Source organism: Lipophrys pholis, assembly GCF_963383615.2.
Source record: "Lipophrys pholis genome assembly, chromosome: 2".
In the NCBI taxonomy this organism is placed as follows: domain Eukaryota; kingdom Metazoa; phylum Chordata; class Actinopteri; order Blenniiformes; family Blenniidae; genus Lipophrys; species Lipophrys pholis.
In genome coordinates, this window is record NC_137636.1 from 28,661,487 (window position 1) to 28,680,733 (window position 19,247).

The following is a 19,247-nucleotide window of genomic DNA, read 5'->3' on the forward strand; positions in this document are numbered from 1 at the left end:
GAGCATAATACAAAGTGTAACAGCGACAAACTCCTGAGTCCACAGCATGTTACTCTGCTTTACTGCTTGCCATAAGCAAAGTTACAGGATTTATTGTTTCTGTTGTTGGCATGCCGTTGATGAATATGTCTTACTTCATCTTATTGCCTGTTTTAGATGCAACTGAATTATGTGGGAGAGCAGATTTTGCACAGTGTGCCGACACTCGTACAAAAAAATTACAGCCAGCGCAGCAGATTCATGGCTGACATTTGAATGAAAGGAGGTACATAATTCATGGTCAATATATAAGAAAGTATATGATGGAGAGCTGTGGCTGTGGTCAGTACTGAATGTTGTTTAACTGATAAACGACTGATAGCTTTGTCTTAAGTATTAGTACTTAACTTAATTTGAATATTAATGCACGCAGGGATGCATAAAGGAGACATAGCTTTCCCAACAACTTTCTAGGCCTGTTTACAGAGATTTTGTCTCACAATCCTTCTGGTTATTAAAGTTGAGGAAATTTGAATCATGTATAGGAAAAAACTTCTATTATGGTGAGGAAGCAAACACAATGTGGGTGGAAAAATGCAGTGTGAAATGTTATCTCAAGGACATGCACTGTCAATTATCCGACCCAAACTCCCTTAAGCCTTTTCTTACAGAGCCAAAACAGCCTCATGCTCCTTCTACATTCACTGTTGAGAGAGGATTTTGCTCCCATAACCTGAGAAGAGCGCTTGTCAGGGAACATGGAGATGGCGTGTGGCCGGTGATAGCAAGACATTGACCGTTTTCCAATTCTTACTCGCATACGTCATGAGTAACTACTTGCAGGGGTGCAATTATGGGTAATTTGTCTTCCCAAGTCAACACAGGTCCGGTGTCGGTGCAGCCTCGATAAAGTGGGTGGAGCGAGAATACATCCGGGTATTCCATGCGTACTCGGTGAGAAATGACCTAAGAATTGGGTCAGTACTTGGTCTCCCACTGATGACGTTTCACGGGTACACGAGAACACAAGCATAGACAAGTACGGGTATCGGAAAACGGCCAGTGATCTCAGCTACATTTGAGGACAAATTGACGAGCAATCTTTCAAAAGGATACAAATGTTGCCTGAGGACAGGTCTTTGGGCCTTTGGCTACAGTTACAATCTGACTTAATTTGATTTTATTGAATTGACTTCAGGTTTACTCCCAACAACAATTATTTCTTTTTGGAGTTATTAGCTCAATGGTGCACTCATTTGTTTCAAGCATTACTGTAAATATCTAATGTAATAATCTCTTATGTAACAGATTAAAGACTAAGGTTGTAACTGAAGGGGAGATCGGATTGTTTTATGACTGTTACATGCAGACAATTTTTTTCTTGTGCCTTCGGGTAACATTTAGTTACTCTTGACTTGTGGGCTTTATTGATTTTTCTAGTATCACTTTTCCAGCATTAAACATCTCCAGGCTGAATAAGCCGTTTACAGAATAATGTGTAACTTACTTTGGCACCACATTGCGATTGAGCTTGTTCTACAGTATATGACGACACTGTCATGTGAAATGTCGCTTCCTTTACTTGCCACAAGCTTGAGCTGAAGTGTTAACAGCAAGCACGACTTCCTGGCATATGCCAGCAGTGATGTCAACAGAAGAACATGAGTCGCACAGGTAAAGGTGATACCTGGTTAATTAAGTGCAAACTGTGTGATGTAGAAATCCAGCTCAGCATATCAAAATATCACTTCCTCTGCATGCCGCCAGTGTGTTTTACCTCTATTTCGTCTTCACAACCGCACGCTTGTAAGGAAAATGGTGTGAATATGTTCTCCCCTGACAAAAGTTTGCCTTCAGGGCTGCCATTTGGCAACTTGGTGTGTTGTCCCAGATATTTGGGGGCGTCCAAATCCATTTACACCTCTGGAATTGTGAAATAACACCCAGTGTAGCTGCATTGCCAAAACTGGCATTAGGCAGTATCATCTGCCCCAGCCCAGGAGGACAGACTGCAATATGGGCCCATAGGAGGAATCCAGAAAGAAGGATTTTTAATTACAAAAGAGAGCAGGTGATAGCTTTTTGCATGGTAACTCCCGACATGGATCATTTCTCTCGTGAACCATAAATAGAATGCTGTTTTGTTGGCGAAAGAGACTGGCTAAAGCAAAATATTTTGCTGAGTGGGTTGCTTGCAGCTTCATCCTGACTTATGATAAAGTGTGTGTGTGTGTGTGTGTGTGTGTGTGTGTGTGTGTGTGTGTGTGTGTGTGTGTGTGTGTGTGTGTGTGTGTGTGTGTGTGTGTGTGTGTGTGTGTGTGTGTGTGTGTGTGTGTGTGTGTGCGCACGTGCGCGTGTGCCTCAAAGTGCAAATCAAGTCTGATCTTATGGAGAGTTTTTATTGGAGGCTATATTTCTCTGAGATATGAATATGTTCTTCGTAGATACAAAAGTGGAACAAAGCTGACAACGAGATCCTGAAAAGCTGCGCAAGTTAAATGTGAAAATGAGTCTGGGTGAGGGAGATGATTTTGCTGTCAGTCAGTCTTTCGCACTGTTCATAGCTTGTTCAGCTTTTCTTTGTTCTCCCATAAAGTGACTTTGAAGTTGAGGTGCATTACAAGTGATTCTTAATAGTTGCTTCAATTACAAACTCACAATTGTATATCTTTGTGTGTTTGCCCAACTTTAATTACAACTCAAAGTATCTTTATTATTATTATTATTATTATTAGCATTATTATTATTATTATTACTATTATTAGCATTATTAGCATTAATATTATTCAACCCCTCCACTACCCCCCCCCGCCTCTACCTATACAAATATCTGCATCCTCACTCAAAAAAAAAAAGAAAAATATCATAAAAGAACAATTAGTCCGTCTGAAATTCAATGTATATATATTTAAATGTCAGACCAAATTGGCTCTACAAGATCAGCTATTAATGCAAACAGGCTTTGACAGCCCTGAAAAACTGTTTATATAATAGTGACATATTTCTATGTATGCCAGTGTTCCGAATTCAGAGCCATAGCGAGAATTATGTTACGCATTGTTTTTTGTAGCCATAGCTACAGTAAATCTAAAAAGTCTTTTCCAATGCAGACATTATGAGTAGTCATCACCACAAAACGGGTGTGTAGTCACACAGCTGTATACTAAGAACCCGTTCTTTGCCTTCATGTACAGACTTGGTGCTTATCTCATGTGAGTCTGGCTTGTAGACAAACTTGCGGTTTGAGGTGTCGGGGTGAAGGATTTACTGCTGGACTGGGCTCAGCCAGTGGCACTCTCCTCTCTGCCCAAGAGATTGCCCCTGTTTTTTCACAGTATAGGTCAACTACATTTACCCTCCAACCCACCACACAAACACACTTTGGCTGCACATGGATGAACTGCAATCACTTCTGACCTTTGCTTGCTCTCTACACCAAGAAACAATGTTGTGAATAGAAAAAAAAAAAAAAAAAAGTCTCCTGAGTCATTAAAAAAGGATCAGTGTGTCCTGGCTGCACTCACATAAACTAAAACTAAACTAAAGAAACCATACTTTATCATTCCCTTGGGGAAATACCTTGTTTCTCCTTGCATGTGACCAGCATGACTTGACAGTACGACCTAATTCAGCTGCTATCTGAGGGAAGCAGACACAATGAGGAGCCCTGTAGGGTGGCCGTACAGTCTTTTCCCAGTCTGTACCAGCACTGCGCCTTGCGACGTGCAACAGAAGCAATGAAAATGAATGATCAGTCTACTCTACCGGCACCAACACATGCTGCATCTGCATCTGGAAGTCCGAGTTCCCATTTTGCTCCCTCATCGGTTGTACGACCCATAACCTCTCCAAGATGATGGAGTAAACTTCCCAAATGTGTCATACGACGTGCAGACGAGTTGGTCCGGTCTAATGATCTAAATTGGACTAAAGAGGAGGTTGATTTCTCAGGACTCGAGGACTGGAGAAATCCACCTCTTTCAAAAAGCCCCAGAGGAATAGATGGGGCCCATTATTCAGTGAAGTTTGTAATGATGCTTTTGATTAGTGGGTTGTCAGGAGGTATTGGCCCTGCTCTCATCACAGTGTTGTTTAGCACTTTAAGGCCTCCATAAAGATGAGTGTTTTTTGAGAAAAGATGAAAAAGCAGGAGGCATGTGCCTAATGAAGTCTCAGGCTTATAGCCCCTCTCATGACAGGATAATTACACCAAATGCTTCCAGCGAACACTTCAAAAGACACTTCATCCCGGTGCCAACACAAAGCAACACAACTCACCAATCAAGATTGCCTGACCTTAATCAGGTCCCTCCGGCTCCTCTCCTCTGCCTCCTGCCCACTGACTCACTGGACTTTAGCAGAGTCAACTGCTCTCGAATCCCAATCACACTCGATAGATTCAGCCGGTACCATAAGATTGGTTTTCAGTGTTGTGGACATTGCTGCAGAACACAGACACGTTTTTCTCGTTATATGTGGCAGGACGTCACAAGACTAATGAAGAGCAAAAGCATAAAACAGCAGCTTATATACATTTCTGACCCAAGTTACATAGTTCACAGGCAAGGATCAGCGGTAGCCCGAAGCTACAGATATGTGAAATATGTCCTAAAAGAATTCACATATACACAATAAATAAATGAAACACAATATATAGTCACATTTTCTTGTGCACCTGTTGCTTTTTGAGGCTACAGAAGTGCATTTTATTGATCTGACAGGCGTACTTGTCAGCAAAAGATGATTAGTCGTCATCTGAAAAACACCCTGCAAGCCATCTGCCAAGTAGCCCCGACTTTCTCTTATACGTCTCACCTCTGTATTTGAAAGACAGGTGGAAATAAAGTGAAGCTATGGGTATGTCATAGTCCAACTATAACCATCTGTCACATAACTTATTTTCCCAGGCTGAAGATTATTCTTTCCTTCACATGAAATCGTTGTTGTAAATGCAGATGCAATTCAGTATTATGCTTCTAAATGCCATTTACCAACAACATGTAGGCTAAAAATGAAAGATGCTGCATTTTCCAATCAAGAGCAAGTAGTTATACTTGTTAGTAGGTTTACGATTTATTTTCAAGCAAGTACGAAGCGTTTTCTCCATGAGAAACTCTGGGAAGTTGGTCTTAAAGAGGAAGGAGACACAGCGACTCATATGGGAAAGTATAAAATAGCAGTGGGCGATAAAAGGAAATTCCATACTGGAAGTGGCCCAGAAAAATATACTGTGTAAAATGTAAATACATAACAAAGACTGAAAATGGTTCTTAAAATGTTTTTTCAACAAAGATCTATGAGTCACTGAACATTTTCCTTGCAAATCCAGTAAAAATGTCCTTTCAGAGTAAGTCAGGAATGATAAATTAGCTTCTGGGGGGATGAGATAAACCATATCACTGCAATGCGAGTGGCTTTGATGCCCCCGTCTCCTCATCTTGAGGAGAACTAAATTGAGGGGAAATAAGGATAGGGTGAAGCGCAAGGACAAACAGCAAAACTGCAGGGGCGAACTGCATTAAAACAATATTTGTGAACACTTTACTTACAAAGTCAGCATGCAAGGCCATTTTGATAATTGCTGAGACTTCCTAACTGGCATTAACCGCTTCCAGCGCTGGAAGTGCTGCATGGGGGCAAGCTGAAAATCCATGGTGACATGTTGAGAAAGAAATAACACTTAGATTTGTTTGAATGGCTCCACTGAACATTTCAAATTTTCCCCATGAAAAGAGAAAAAAAAAAAAAAGAAAGCCATGCGAGACACCGGATCCTGCATAATTAAACAAGCACTGCAAACTTCTCCCCGTCTCCTCTGAAAATGACTCCTGGAAGAACGGGTGGCTGAGGAACAGATGGAGAGAGGCCACTTGAACACAGCGTAATGAAGTGATCCGCTGAAAATTCACTCATACAGTGGGCATTTTAAACAAACCCATGAGGCTGCGAGCTTTCATTTATTTTGGTAAGCCATACCCGATTTCTTTTCTTGCATATGTACAAGCTGCATTGGAACAGCTGCTATATTTCAGATGATTATTTTTTTTTCTTTTCATTTCAAGGAAAATACTTGAGTACACAATAAAGCCTGAATGAAAAAAAAAAATAAAAAAACACAATCGGCCCTTTTCACTTACATCTTTTGAAATATAAAAAGAAAATTGTAAATACTCCCCTTCGAATGTGAAGATATTCTACACCTCAGGTTTTACATTTGCTGATATTGACATCTCCATATTTTCACAACATAATAAGCAATAATAGAAACGCATCAAGAACCTCATGACAATCAGCAGAAACTGGGTGATTTGATGATAAGCAGCCGGCTCTGAGAGCGGGAGCAAATAAAATCCCAGAAGAATCAAAATCCAATCGTCAACTTTACTTCTTAAGGTGTTTGGGGACGATTGTTTTACAAAAGAGATGGATTCAATAAAAGCATGTCACTACTTTGCACTTCTTACCGGCATAGCAGCGGCGCATGTGTATGTAAGTATGTCTACCAGAATCTCATTAAAACACAACACAATCCCCGGTGAACAACTGAAAAACATTTTGTTTAGGTCAAACAGCAAAGCATGATAAAAACAACAACGCACTTTTCTTGGCAATTGTCAATGACACGTGTGGGCATTTGCATATAAAGCGGGTAAAGTGATCCGGTTACAAGAGGCCACTTGAGATGCTTTCTTATGCCAGGTGTGAAATGACGTACTCGGAGCTGTCTGATCACGAAAGACAAGCTCTGATACCAGTTTTGAACAAGGCTTCAGAATAGAAAAGAAAAAGGCCCCTTGTGTAATCTTAGTGGACAGCACTGATTCTATTTCCCAAATCACCACTCCAGCTAAGAGGAAGTTGTTCAAGAGTTTTTACATCACTCAAATGCGCTGTGTTAGATTATCCTTGCCCGTCTTTTCCATCACTACCTTTCTGTCACAGTCAAGGCTCCGAGTGCCCTCTTTCACTCTGACCCTCAATTACCCGGCCCAATCATCTTGGACAGGTGTTGAGGTACAGTAATAAACCCTCGGCTGATGCTGTCGAGGTGGCCTCTCTTTTAAAGCACCTCTGAGAGCTCTGAAATGACTGAACTATGTGTTGATTAGGTGCAGTGACCACAGTTGACTCGTGGCTGCTTGCCGACAGTGTGCAGAGAAACAGACAAAAAGGAAAAAAAAAGAAAAAATTAGAGTACCACTTATCGCCCTGTATGGACCGTATAAAACAGATCATGATGCTCCATGTCCTATACTGTAAATAGATGAAATACCATCGAAGAGTTGTTTTTTCTTTATTACAATAATTCCTGTGCTCCCAATTCACACAGAGAAAATCATGGATATTGTTATAGTCATCACACAGTTTAGTAGTTTCCACGAGACACCATTTACAAGTGAAGAAAGAAAGTGAAGTTGTCAGCCGAGGCATTGGGAGAAAATTAAAGACTGACGCTATACTCAAATCCCCGGTACTTATAGCCACACTTATACCATACATTACTGCTTAACTGTGTTGCAAATGGAGTCTTTTCAGTCACAAGGATATGCCATCACTGCATCATAAACCTTGTAGAGTGATGGTGCCATTAAGTCCACGGGGGAAACACAGTCTGACTCCTCAGGTTTATCTCTGCTGCAAGACGTGTATCGAGAAGTTACCAGGAATATTTCTGTGGAGTGTGCATGTTCTCCCTGTGCCTGTCAAGGCTCTTTTTCTGTATGGCTTCTTCCTGCCATCATATGATGATCCACTTGTCAAGTTATTTAGTTTGATAAATTCAGTAATTGTGAAAAGTGAACACACAGTGGGCTTGCATTGGATGGATTCAGACATTAGAGGCTATGATGACTTCTTCTGGTATCTGGTTTAACATTTACATCATTTCTTGAATGACATTTTAGTGTAACATCAGACACACTTCAGAATTATTTAAAGACATCACTCGGGAAACAGGATCGGATCTTTGTTAAATCTTTGTTATATTTACCTTTTTCTTTTGGATTTTTGCTCTTTAGAATGTTTTTTTCTGTTCTGTTGAGTACATTATTAAAGACTCGCTCCTGTTATGTTCATTCATTTAATTCCATGGCTCCATCTTCGCACATTGTCCAAAAGAGAAAACAAAGCACAAAGTTCTTTGTTGATGTATTAGGCATGTCATATGTAGTGACCCCCCCCCAAATTTTTTTTTAAAGAAATCTGCAGACAACATTGGGCAGTGAGTTTGGAAAGCTAAATGACCCTAAATGTTGTTGAAGGTGATATATTTACTTAAATAATGGAGAAATTAGTTTTATCTCTAAATAATTTGAGAAACTACCTAAATTACCTGGAAACTAGTGTTGCTGTTTCTCTGTCTTATCAAACTAGCAAGTCTCATTGCTGTTTTTGAACATAGTTTATATCTAAACTGAAGGACTATTGTGTTTGACAGATTATTTGTAACAAAGCTTCATGGATAAAAAAACAAAATGTATTTCATGTATCTATTGAAGGCCTGATTATTTCCCTTTCAAATGGCTCCTTTATTTGTGAGGTACATGCACCTGTGAGACGAGCTTTATCGTTGAGGATTTGGGCAGTGCACATGATTTTATTTTTCTCCAAATGTTCTCTCTTCATGGCAAACAGCTTCTCTTTGCTCTTGCTATTGAGTCTGGTTTTGAGTTTCTGGAACCCGAAGGTACGCGATTGGCACTTGATTGTCAGTGTGATGTTGCGTGAAGACTCTATATTCTGCCTACAGAAATAGAAATGATTGTTGAAAATGCTATTCCACAGCAGTGTGTGACCAGGCTGGTGACCACCATGAGGAGGCGGCGCCAGGCTGGACGTGTATCGTCATTCCACATACACTACTGACACATTTATTCATCTTTTCACTTCAGACTTCAATCATCCAAAACACCAAACAAGAGCCAGCTGCACACAAAAGCTGTGAGAAGATTAGACAGATTATTCATGGATGAACCTTACATACACAGCTTTAATTGAACAGAAAATAGCACATTTTGATTTGAGTAGCTTATATATAAAACAATGAATACTTGAAATTATTTTAAAAAAAGACAAAACGGATAAAGATGACATTAATCCTCATGACTGTATGTTTTTTATTCACTAAAGCTTTTTTGATATAACAGCTCACAGAGGACCACTTTGGAATAGTTACAAGTTTGATTTTGTATTGATTTCTCATGGGATATCAGTTTATCCCAAAAATACATTTTATTGCATCTTTAGATCGTCTATGGCAGGATCCATAACCTGAAACAAAGCTTTTAGTATAGTGACATTGTTCATTGAATGCAGCTGAGCTTCCTTAATGTATCAGTCTGGTGTTGTTTTCTTAGTGTATGTTTGTGACTATAGAGCTGATGCGACTTGCAAAACCATTACAGTTTTGTTTTATCCATGAGAATGACATTCTTTCCTGGAGTGTTGGACGTTTTGATTCCTCCTGGGTTGATTGAGGCCACTTTTTCATTCAGCCAGAAACTAATAGGCACTGACCTTGTATGTCAGAAACTATTACTTTGGAAGTTTTCTTTGACCTCACATTACTCAGAATGATAAGAGACAAAGACAAAAAGCCAATTTTGTTTTGACAGAATGTTCATTGCAATAACTACCAACTAACCAATTGCCCCTCGTGCTGTATTGACAGTTGTGAAGTACATCTAATTGATCATTTAATCAGCGTGTTAAAAAAACATTAAGTAATTTGCTGAACTTGTGTAGTCATGCAAACAAAGCTATCTGGCTTTCCTGGCCCTGAGAAGCATCTTACATTCACATTTTCATGAGTGAACGTCGGCAAATCACACAGCAAACAGGTTGAGTAATCCAAGGATTAGAGGATTCATGCAGCCCAATTCCCTCCAGGCCGGCTGCCAACATAGAAGCACGGTCCAGGTACTCATGAGCTGCACGATGCCACAACTGGCAGATTTGCAGAGAAGCTCATTGACAGATGAGTCAATGCTGCACATGCAGAGGTGCACAGCCAGTTTCAGATGCAGGTGGTTTGACTTAATAGCACATCCATATCACTGAAATGGAATTGAAAGGATATATGAAATGCAGCTTTGAGGAAAATATAACACCCATTTTCCCCCAGACAAATTTAGGTTGAATGGTTTTTCCCTTCCTAAATTAGTATGTGGTACTGTAAGTCTGTATACTTAATTTGGATTCAAGGATTAAGTGAGCAAATGTGTAGTTGTTCGTGATCATCTTGATATATTTGAGAAAGATCTTCAAACACACGAGTGTCAGTTGGCATGTCTGCAGCGTAGATCACCTGAGCTTTTCACAGGCACATGAGCAGAACTCCTGCTTCATCTGTATGTTTGCCTTTTGCAGAATGCAATTTGTACTTTAACGTTTTACAAAGAATGAATTAGGATTGTAATTCTACATGCCGGGATACGACTCGCAGACGTTGACACAACCATGCTTGTTTTGTCGTCATAAATGGGAGAAAGTGGCAGACACTGCAAATTCTATATAGACACACAGGGAAAATGGATCATTTCCCACAACTGTGAGGGTGAAACTACACCTTCTGAATTCTGCTGCTATTATGTTGCACACACACATGCATGAGGCAGAAAAAAGAAAGAAAAATAAAAGAAAAGGATTTCGAAACACTGTGCTCAATTGCTGAATGGTTTGAGAAAATGTATCACGAGGTACGTAATGCTGAGTGTTTTTATTTCACAATAGGTTTTTGGGGAGAGTGGAACGTAATGTTTAAAGGTGTTGAAATGTCAAGTATGGAGGGCTTGAGTTTTAGGTGTTGTCAGCAAACCAGCATGATTTCAGCTGAAGTGCTTTCTATTCATGAAGCACTCAACAGCGGAGCTGTTGATGACAGAAGCTTTGAGGTTAAATTTGAGGTAGCAACATATGAAATGCTTTTTTTATATGTTTCCATATGGAAGTATATGGGAGTGTATTTGAGGTAGTTTTTTTTGTGGGCATTACAATAGCACTTTAATTAACATAAACATCAAAGAACAAGCATCAAAAGCACTGGGTTCAGGCTTCATAGTGTAAAGCTCTACATCCGTGATTGTTCGTCTCATTCATTCTGGTAGCTAGCGTACAACATCAAGATAAAATGAATCAGGCACTGGATTTAAGAGGCACAGCCTAAACCCCTCATATGAGGGGCTTCTTCAGTTCCCCTCCTTCCTTCCTTCCTTCCTTCTGTCTCAAAAAGCCTCTTTGATGAGTCGTACCTTGTCCTTAATGTTACGGCCTCATTACAGAGGATATAATACTTTGACTTAATGTAGCATAAATCAACAGGAATCGCCTAATATTACAAAAAAAATCATAAAATTGTTTATGGATAAAAGTAGAGCAGTGGCTCGTTGTAAAATCAACCAAGTTCATATTCACATAAAAATGAATCTTACATATATGGATCAAAATATCACAAGATTTCTTGACTTATGCAGAATTAGACCACAGATTAACTGCAAAGTTAAATCAAAGTCGATTCAATCAAAAGATTAAAATTTGGGTTAACTTTTTTTAATATAAAGAAAACACCCAACAGAAATCAGAAATTGTCTATGTACATTGCATCTGATACATCCCAGCAGAAATTCACGTCATGTACTTTTGCATAAGTCCTGACCAAAACAGTTCAGATAGATAAGGAGAGGTTGTTGTGTCTGCCGTTACTTTTGCTAGTAATTAAAAACCCAATCAAGTCCTGACAATCACTTACAAAATGGAAAGCTCTCTCAAATGACTACAATCAACAGTAATGAAGAGGCTTCACAAAAATCCACAAGTGTTCATATCGTGGCAGGGCTAAAATAAAGGTGATATCAACATTAGAATGATTCGGTCTCCGAATAGTGCAAATATTACCATTTCTCCTGAAGTAATAGTTGATCAGATATTTTAGCCTGAGGTAAAATGGAGGTCAGCTGACCATGGCAGAGTCTCAATACAAGTATGGTTTGAAGCAGCACGAGTTAAAACATCTGATTCTGATCATTGGGTTTCTTCTGCACAGTATCATCAGTTAATCTCCTTTGCTTTTCAACCTCTGTTGCAGGTGGTGGGTCAGATCGATAAACTGACGTCCGACTTCGACTTTGACCTGGAGCCAGATGACTGGACAGTGGCCACAGCCAGCAGCACGTCCAGCAGTGAGAGGGGTTTGGGAGAGGCCTTCAGACTGGACTTCCTCAATGCAGATGTGCTTTCTGACAGTTGGGAATTCTGTAGTTATCTGGAGGCCGCAGGTGCGGCTGCCCGCCGTTCTTGCGAGCAACCAGGGGATCCAAGACAGGATCTGGGTCATGGGACCATCCCCACCCAGACGCAGACCCCCACCCCACCCCCCACCACTGCCTCAGTCTACTCCCAGATGAATGGCGGGCTGCCCATACCAAACGGGCCACGCATTATTACTCCAGATTCATCCAGCGAGGAGGCCAGCAGTTCCACGCACAGCCACAAGACCTCCCGTAACTCTGGCACAAGAGAAAGAGTCCGTTTCAGTGACAAAATTCTGTATCATGCATTGTGCTGCGACGACGACGAGGAAGAGGAGGAGCAGGAGGACTCACAAGAGGACAAGAGTGGCTGTGCTACGCCGGATAGCGATACTGAACCCAGCCTTCTGGCCGGCTCGGTCGCCCCCAAACGTTCTTCCTCTGAGCACTCACTCCTCCATAACTGTCTGGACCCTTCCTACATATACTCTCCTATGAAGGGGACAACAGGAGCTCACACACTACCCAGAAAAGGTCTCCTAAACCCTGGCTGCCGCAAAAAACTGTTACGAAATAGCAGCACACAAACTGTCTCTGATAAGAGCACCCAAACTGTACTGCCCTATATTCCAACCAAACAGAAAACAAAGGACCACTGAGAGAGCCGAAGTTGATCATAAATCTCATGAAGAGGACTGTGCATTATTTAATATTAAATACATAGCTCATAGATTAATACACAAATAAATTAATTACTAAATAAATAAATGATATATGGGAAACCACTCGACTACCTAAAGTCATTCTGAGGCTCAGGGAAAAACAATGTTGAATGAGTTAAATGAGATCACTGCGATGAAAGTTACCGGTGGACCAAAAGGTTAGTGCCTGTTCTAATGTTAAAGATACAATGGATGGACTCCTTCTGTGTAACCGCTGCAAAAAAAAAAAAAAAAAAAATCACTAAAGTCAGTTTCTATCAGAACCTTTCAAGAGCTCAATATTAAAAGTATGAAAAGGTTGTGTTCCCCTCGTCGTGCAGGATAAGTCACAAAGAAGGGGGGGAGGGGAGGGGGGGGTGCTTGTTCCTACAATGTGGATGCAAAACGTTGCTCATTCTGTACCCTGAATCTGTATAAACAATGTCTTTTTTCATGTTCTAGTAATTTCAAATGTCAAGGGGATTATTGTATCCAGCAGGGAAATGTATCTAGATGCATATGTCGAGCCTCTTCCTCTCTTTGATGTCAACAAATGACTCTGAGCGAAGCGCCAGAAAACAACACTATTTACCTGCCCTTGATTTTCTCATTGTGATCTCTTCCTGGTCTACTGCAGAAGTTGAAACACATGAGTGGCAGGCAGGGAAAACAGATATATAAAGTCATTTCAGGAGGTGCAGTTCACCGAAGTGACATTTCCATTTGCTCTCTTCCTCCTTGCCTCCCGGTGACGTTATTAGGCACAGGATCTGAGTTAAATAGCATTCCACAAAAAAAGCACTAAAGGTTTTGTCTCTTCATTCAGTCACCCAGTGGGGAATTGAACTCAGCAGAGCAGCATTTTATTCACAGAACCAACGCCAATAGCCATTCCTGATCAATATGCTAGAGGGAGGTTGCAGCGAGAGGTCTCTCTCTCCAGTGTGTGCATGCCACTCTCCTGGGATCTGTGAACAAAAACTCACAGTCAGACCTATTTACTTGCGCCGAGCAGAACAAAAATTAAAACTGTTGCCTTAAAGAACTGACATTTCAGAAAAAATGTGCGTCCAAGAGTGAACGCTGATTGTGAAAGGAGAGACAGCTCCCGTTCAAAGATTTTTCTCTTTTCCCACAGAGCAATAATCCACCCTGGGGAACGGCTTTGTGAGTCTCGTCCCCTCACTCTTGTTCAGTTTAACAGTTTGAAAAGAAGAAGTAAAATGTTGCAGTCTTAGAGGGGAAAATCCTTACTCACTCCTGTGGAGCTGACCTTTGTGTTTCTATGTGCCCGGTAAGGACTTAACCTTCACCAGGAGGCAGAAATAAACACTCCATTTACTCTACTAAATTGATAAAAAAATTATAATAATTTAAAATAAGACAAATATGAGCTTTCTTATTATTCTAAGGACTTAAATTCAAAATGTAACCTATTGAGAGTCAATGAAATGAAGCCAGCGTTGGGAACATTGTTACCTACTTAGTTTTATACAGTCCAACTGGCCACTGAAACACTGAAGATTACGCGGTGCATTGGAAAAACACATGCACAACAGCACACCGAGGATTTTGTTTGTGCGCTCCTGTATAACAGTTATTGCAAAGTGCATAGCGTGGGGGAATTACAGCTGTGCTGTTCAGGCAGCATCGAGCCTCAAGAGCCCGATATAAGGAAAGCAGAGCGAGCGCTTTTATACCAGGCAGCATGGTGGGAGACACACAAGTCTTAATTAGCCCAAGGCTGATGTGCAATACACGCATATACCAGAAGTAATTTTGTGATTTCTATCCTTCCTTCCCCACCCCCTAATTTTGTAATGTTGTCTTTTGTCTTGCTTTGGCTCAGTTAATCCCAAGTACCTGTGAAGATAGAAGCACTGAAGAGAGATCAATGGCTTCCTCCCCAAAGCATTGGCTGCCATTTCCTTGCTAGATTGGGGACCAACAGGTCATCACAGCCATTAGCATAAACAAACAAAGCTATGCCGCCACACAGGCAAAGCATCAATTACGGGAAAACAAACTAAGCCCTTATTGTGATGCATATACAGCCGCCAGACATTACAACGTGAGAGGGTTTTTTAAAATGTATTTTCCAGTCTAAAAATTCTATAAGTCATATCTGCGATGAAATCACCTTTTTCAAAAATAGAGCTGTTTGGCACGGGTGAAGAATACATTATCATTGGGGACAGATTTGAGATATTTGGACAAAACATTAGCCATGTCTCTTTTGCCAACAGGCTCATTATTCATCTCTAATAGGGCAGAGCTTTGTCCTCGGTTCTCTGTAGGACAAGGATGGGAGGCATCCAAAGGTTATGAAAACCTGTGCACACTGATGCCAAATCACCTGCCTACCAGGAAGATCATGACGATACGAGCAAATACAAAGCAGACGTTGTCCATTGGTTTCTATGTGCATATGAGTCTCATTTCTGCATTTTGACAGCCATTGCGCTCACAACACTGTGTGAGCAGATGAGCAATCTTTTCAGACTTATAAATCGCCTCATGTTTAAATTCATATTTCTCTGTCATAGCAATTAATGGAGATCAATACAAATAGATGCTGCACATCCCACTGGAAGTCATTTGGCCAGACTCGTCCATAAGACAAGATTAAACAAAATCTCTTTTAGAAGGCTGCAAAGTGAGTCATGCCATCTGTGTTTTGACATCAGTAGCAGGCAAGTATTAGCTCACATTCCTGATCAATCCTCTAATCACAGCCAGAGGGACAGCGTTGAGTGACTGACAAACAGTGTGAAGCAAAAGTACTTTAAAAAGGTGATTATGGCACCAATGTACAAAACAATATACACCTTCAACAGTGGTCTTGCCCACCCTTCATATATAATCACTACACTCCACTCTGTCCTCTGGCCTTTTGTCTCCATCATTGAGCAGAGGAAAACAGATGACAGATCTCTGTTTTCTCTGCTGATTGGTAAAGGTCCATGAAGCGGAGAGCTCAATGCAGTCCCACTGATTACTATGGATTGGCTAAGGGCCAGGGCTACCTAAGGTTGATTTGTTTCATCTTTGTGCCATTTATTTTCTGCTGCTACGAGAGCAAACTATTTCTATTCCGTCTCCATCCTCTTTCCCCTTGCTTGCAATTTCCTTTCATTGCACCCACACCACTCGCCATTCATGGTCTTGGAGGATTTCAGTCAAGAACAAGAGATAGCATGATAACTTAATGTATTGGTTTCTATTCAAGCAAGAGGATGGTTCTGTGTATTGGTCCCAAATCACAGTTCCAAAGCTGACAATGAGCGCACTGCTCATAATAGGCCAGAATTAGCAGCACCCAAATATGATACTGAACTTCAGGTACACTGGACAGTTGGTGCAGGGTCACATGGCACAGGATGAAGAGTCCACCACTGCATCTGTGCACATGCAGACATCAGTGACGATTGGCCACAGGACACCATACAGTGGACCGAGCAACTCCCCGCACCTAAAGGATGGCCGGGCAAGGCCACGTCAACCATCAGTCACCATTTGATTGGGCCAGGGGAGTGATTAATGAAGAGCCATGCAACAGCCACAGATAAGATTAGACCTTCACAGGTGATGAAGGACAGGGCCTGTGGCTGCGAACTGGGGGCTGGGCGGTTCTTAGGACAAAACAATGCCTTCAGAGGACTTGGCACACCATAATTAAAGTTAATGAGAACCCTGTCACTTTCACATACACTATGGCGTTGTGATTTAACAATCTGTCAAGAAGTACAAAGAAAGGTAATAGGAGGCAATAATTATTCTATGATAGGTCAAAGAGAAAATGTCCGTAAGGCTTTGATCAAACAAAGCGACCAGATCATTTTTAGTGCTTGTACGTGGTTAGAGTTGGGGAAAAGTGGTATCAATATACTTCTGGCGACACTTTAAAAAGTGAACAACCTTGACATTACACTTATATTTGTGTGACGGTCATACTTTAGAGTGACAAACTGTCCCCTGGACACCCATGAGATGTAAAACTAATTGTAAAATGCAGCAGCTAATGCTAAGTGACCCAGAAACAGAGCTTAGTCCTTGCTACTTAAACTCTTCAAAAAGTAGAACATACCTGATCATGGCGACCATTCAAAAGACAGACACATAAATCAAATGACAGCTACATTTTGCTTCAGAAGAAGTAAGCAACATAATTTTATGATGCTGAGCACTTCTCAAGAATTGATAAGCATACCCAGGCTAAAGAGAAAGTTTGCATTTTCATCACATTACCTGACTGATAATTGGAATACCTTCCAATGTGAATTTTAAATGTGGCATGACCGAGTAAAGCGGAGGAGTGTGGAATCATTGCTGAAGCAATTTCTGTGAGTGAGTGAAAAAGAGAGACAGAGAGAGAAATGATTGCGGCTGAAATGCTACGAGTCCTCAAATTGAACTACCATAGAAATGTAACCTTGTTGCATACCGCATTAAATTGCACACAAATGATGTGTGTAATGACATGCTCAGCTGAGCGAGGAATACATCAAGAGACAATTGAATTGGTCCAGAAAAATACACAATTACAGGAAGCATCACTGATAGACTGCAAGAATGGGTGAAGCATGTCTCAGGGAAACAGTGCGATGACAACCTAGATATTACCAAGTTTGGGGTGAGTTTAGGAAGGAAGGAATCAATTAGAGAGAGCCGCTGTTAAATTAAATTTGCATTTGAAAGGTGGGCTATGGAATAACAAAAGCTGCTAAGTGCAGCCCTGTGCATGTACATCTAATTCCGACGAACCATAAAAGTCCGGGAAAAGCAGCGACGGCCTTTTTCTCCGCACAGCTGTGGTTTGGCAGCCTGTCAGCATTTCCATGGCATTTTACAGGTAAAGGCCAAGGAGGCAGGGAATTGCTGACAGTTTAGTAAAACCAACAAATAAGAGTTAAATGATGATAAGACAGGTGCAATGTATACGCCGAGTCCCCAAGTGCCCCTTATTTCACCTTACAAAGGGCTTTCCCCATCGCTCATATTTAGTACTTTCTCCATCCATTCTGCACCCTCTCACACACACGTCCACTTTCCTATATTCATTCTTTCCAATGGACTACTCTAGCTGTAATGAGCTCTCCACTACCACCCGGGAGGCTGTGACTGAGGTCTTCATCAAGAAATGCTGCAATTTGGAAGGTGGCAAGGACAGGTAAGTCATTCTGCTGGGGCTCCACTGTAGAACACCGAAAGGTGAGGAATGGTGCCATGGATCGGTCTCTCTCTTAAGCTTTCAAAACTCAGAAAGGACCTTATTTAAAGAAAAAATAATAATAATAATAATACGAATGATAATGGGGCTTTGATTGTAATACTCACAACTCTTCTCACCTTGCTCCAATTACTTGAGTTTTTTGGAGCATTCCCACCTTACTCTAACTATAAAGTGGGTCACCAGACGGAGAGGGGTGACTTCATGTTGCTACGCCGCTGTGCATTTCCAATACATTATAGCAGCGATCATTCTCAAATTACTGCAATTAGTCAAATGTCAGGAATGGTTTGCACACTCATGGTGGCTTGCTGACAAAGTAGCTCAAAGGTATGTCAAAAGATTAATAGCTGCGGGGTTTCATTAAGCAAGGTGCTGGAGAGAAACTGGAGGGATAAACACAAATTACAACTTCTGCCTGAAGTTTAGCTCATAATTAGGCACAGACTTCAAGAAAAAAAAAAAAAGAGACTGCTGTACTCCTGTTGTGTAAACTAATCATGGCAATTTTTTTTTTTGCTGTACAAAAGGAGAGAGCTCAGAAGAAATACCCAGTGACTTTTGCAATATGACAATTCTCCCACAAATATTAAAATGTTATAGCAACCAATCCAAATGAAAACAAGAATAATCAGGATGTGCTATGTCTGTGTGTTATCAAACATAACATTAATGGCACAGCTTCAAAAGTTGCAGCAGAAGCTCTTTCAACTCTGTGTCACTGCAAATGGCCATTAGGCATCGTCACGAGATTAATCCATGAGTCCACTAACCAACGACTGCAGCTCCGGACATTAAACAAAGAACAAAAAGTCTTGACATCAAAAAAACATGCACCAGTTTGGCTTAAGAAAGTGAAGAATTGAACATAAACAGAATTTTTACTGCAGGATTAACCAATGAGATAGAAAGAGAACTCGGCTGCAGTTGTTCAGTTGTTTTACAACATTTTCTTTGTGACTTTCTGGTTTTTCACTCAATTAAAATATAAAATATCCATTCGCCCAATAAGAAAGATCCAGTCTGAAATATTTAAAAAAAAAAATTTTATCTGATTTATGAAAGCATTACAGTCGAGGGAACATAGTAGGA

The 19,247-nt window shown here is 40.8% G+C and overlaps 1 protein-coding gene across 1 annotated transcript in view; it reads left to right on the forward strand.

Moving 5' to 3' along the window:
- The window catches only part of insyn1 (inhibitory synaptic factor 1), a 48,217-nt gene extending 35,053 nt beyond the window's left edge, over positions 1-13,164 (forward strand). The window contains exon 3 of the mRNA XM_080458329.1: positions 12,062-13,164. Within this exon, the coding sequence (XP_080314455.1) occupies positions 12,062-12,883 (822 nt within the window). The 3' untranslated portion in view covers positions 12,884-13,164. The remainder of the gene's footprint in view (positions 1-12,061) is intronic.
- Positions 13,165-19,247: the final 6,083 nt, after the last annotated feature.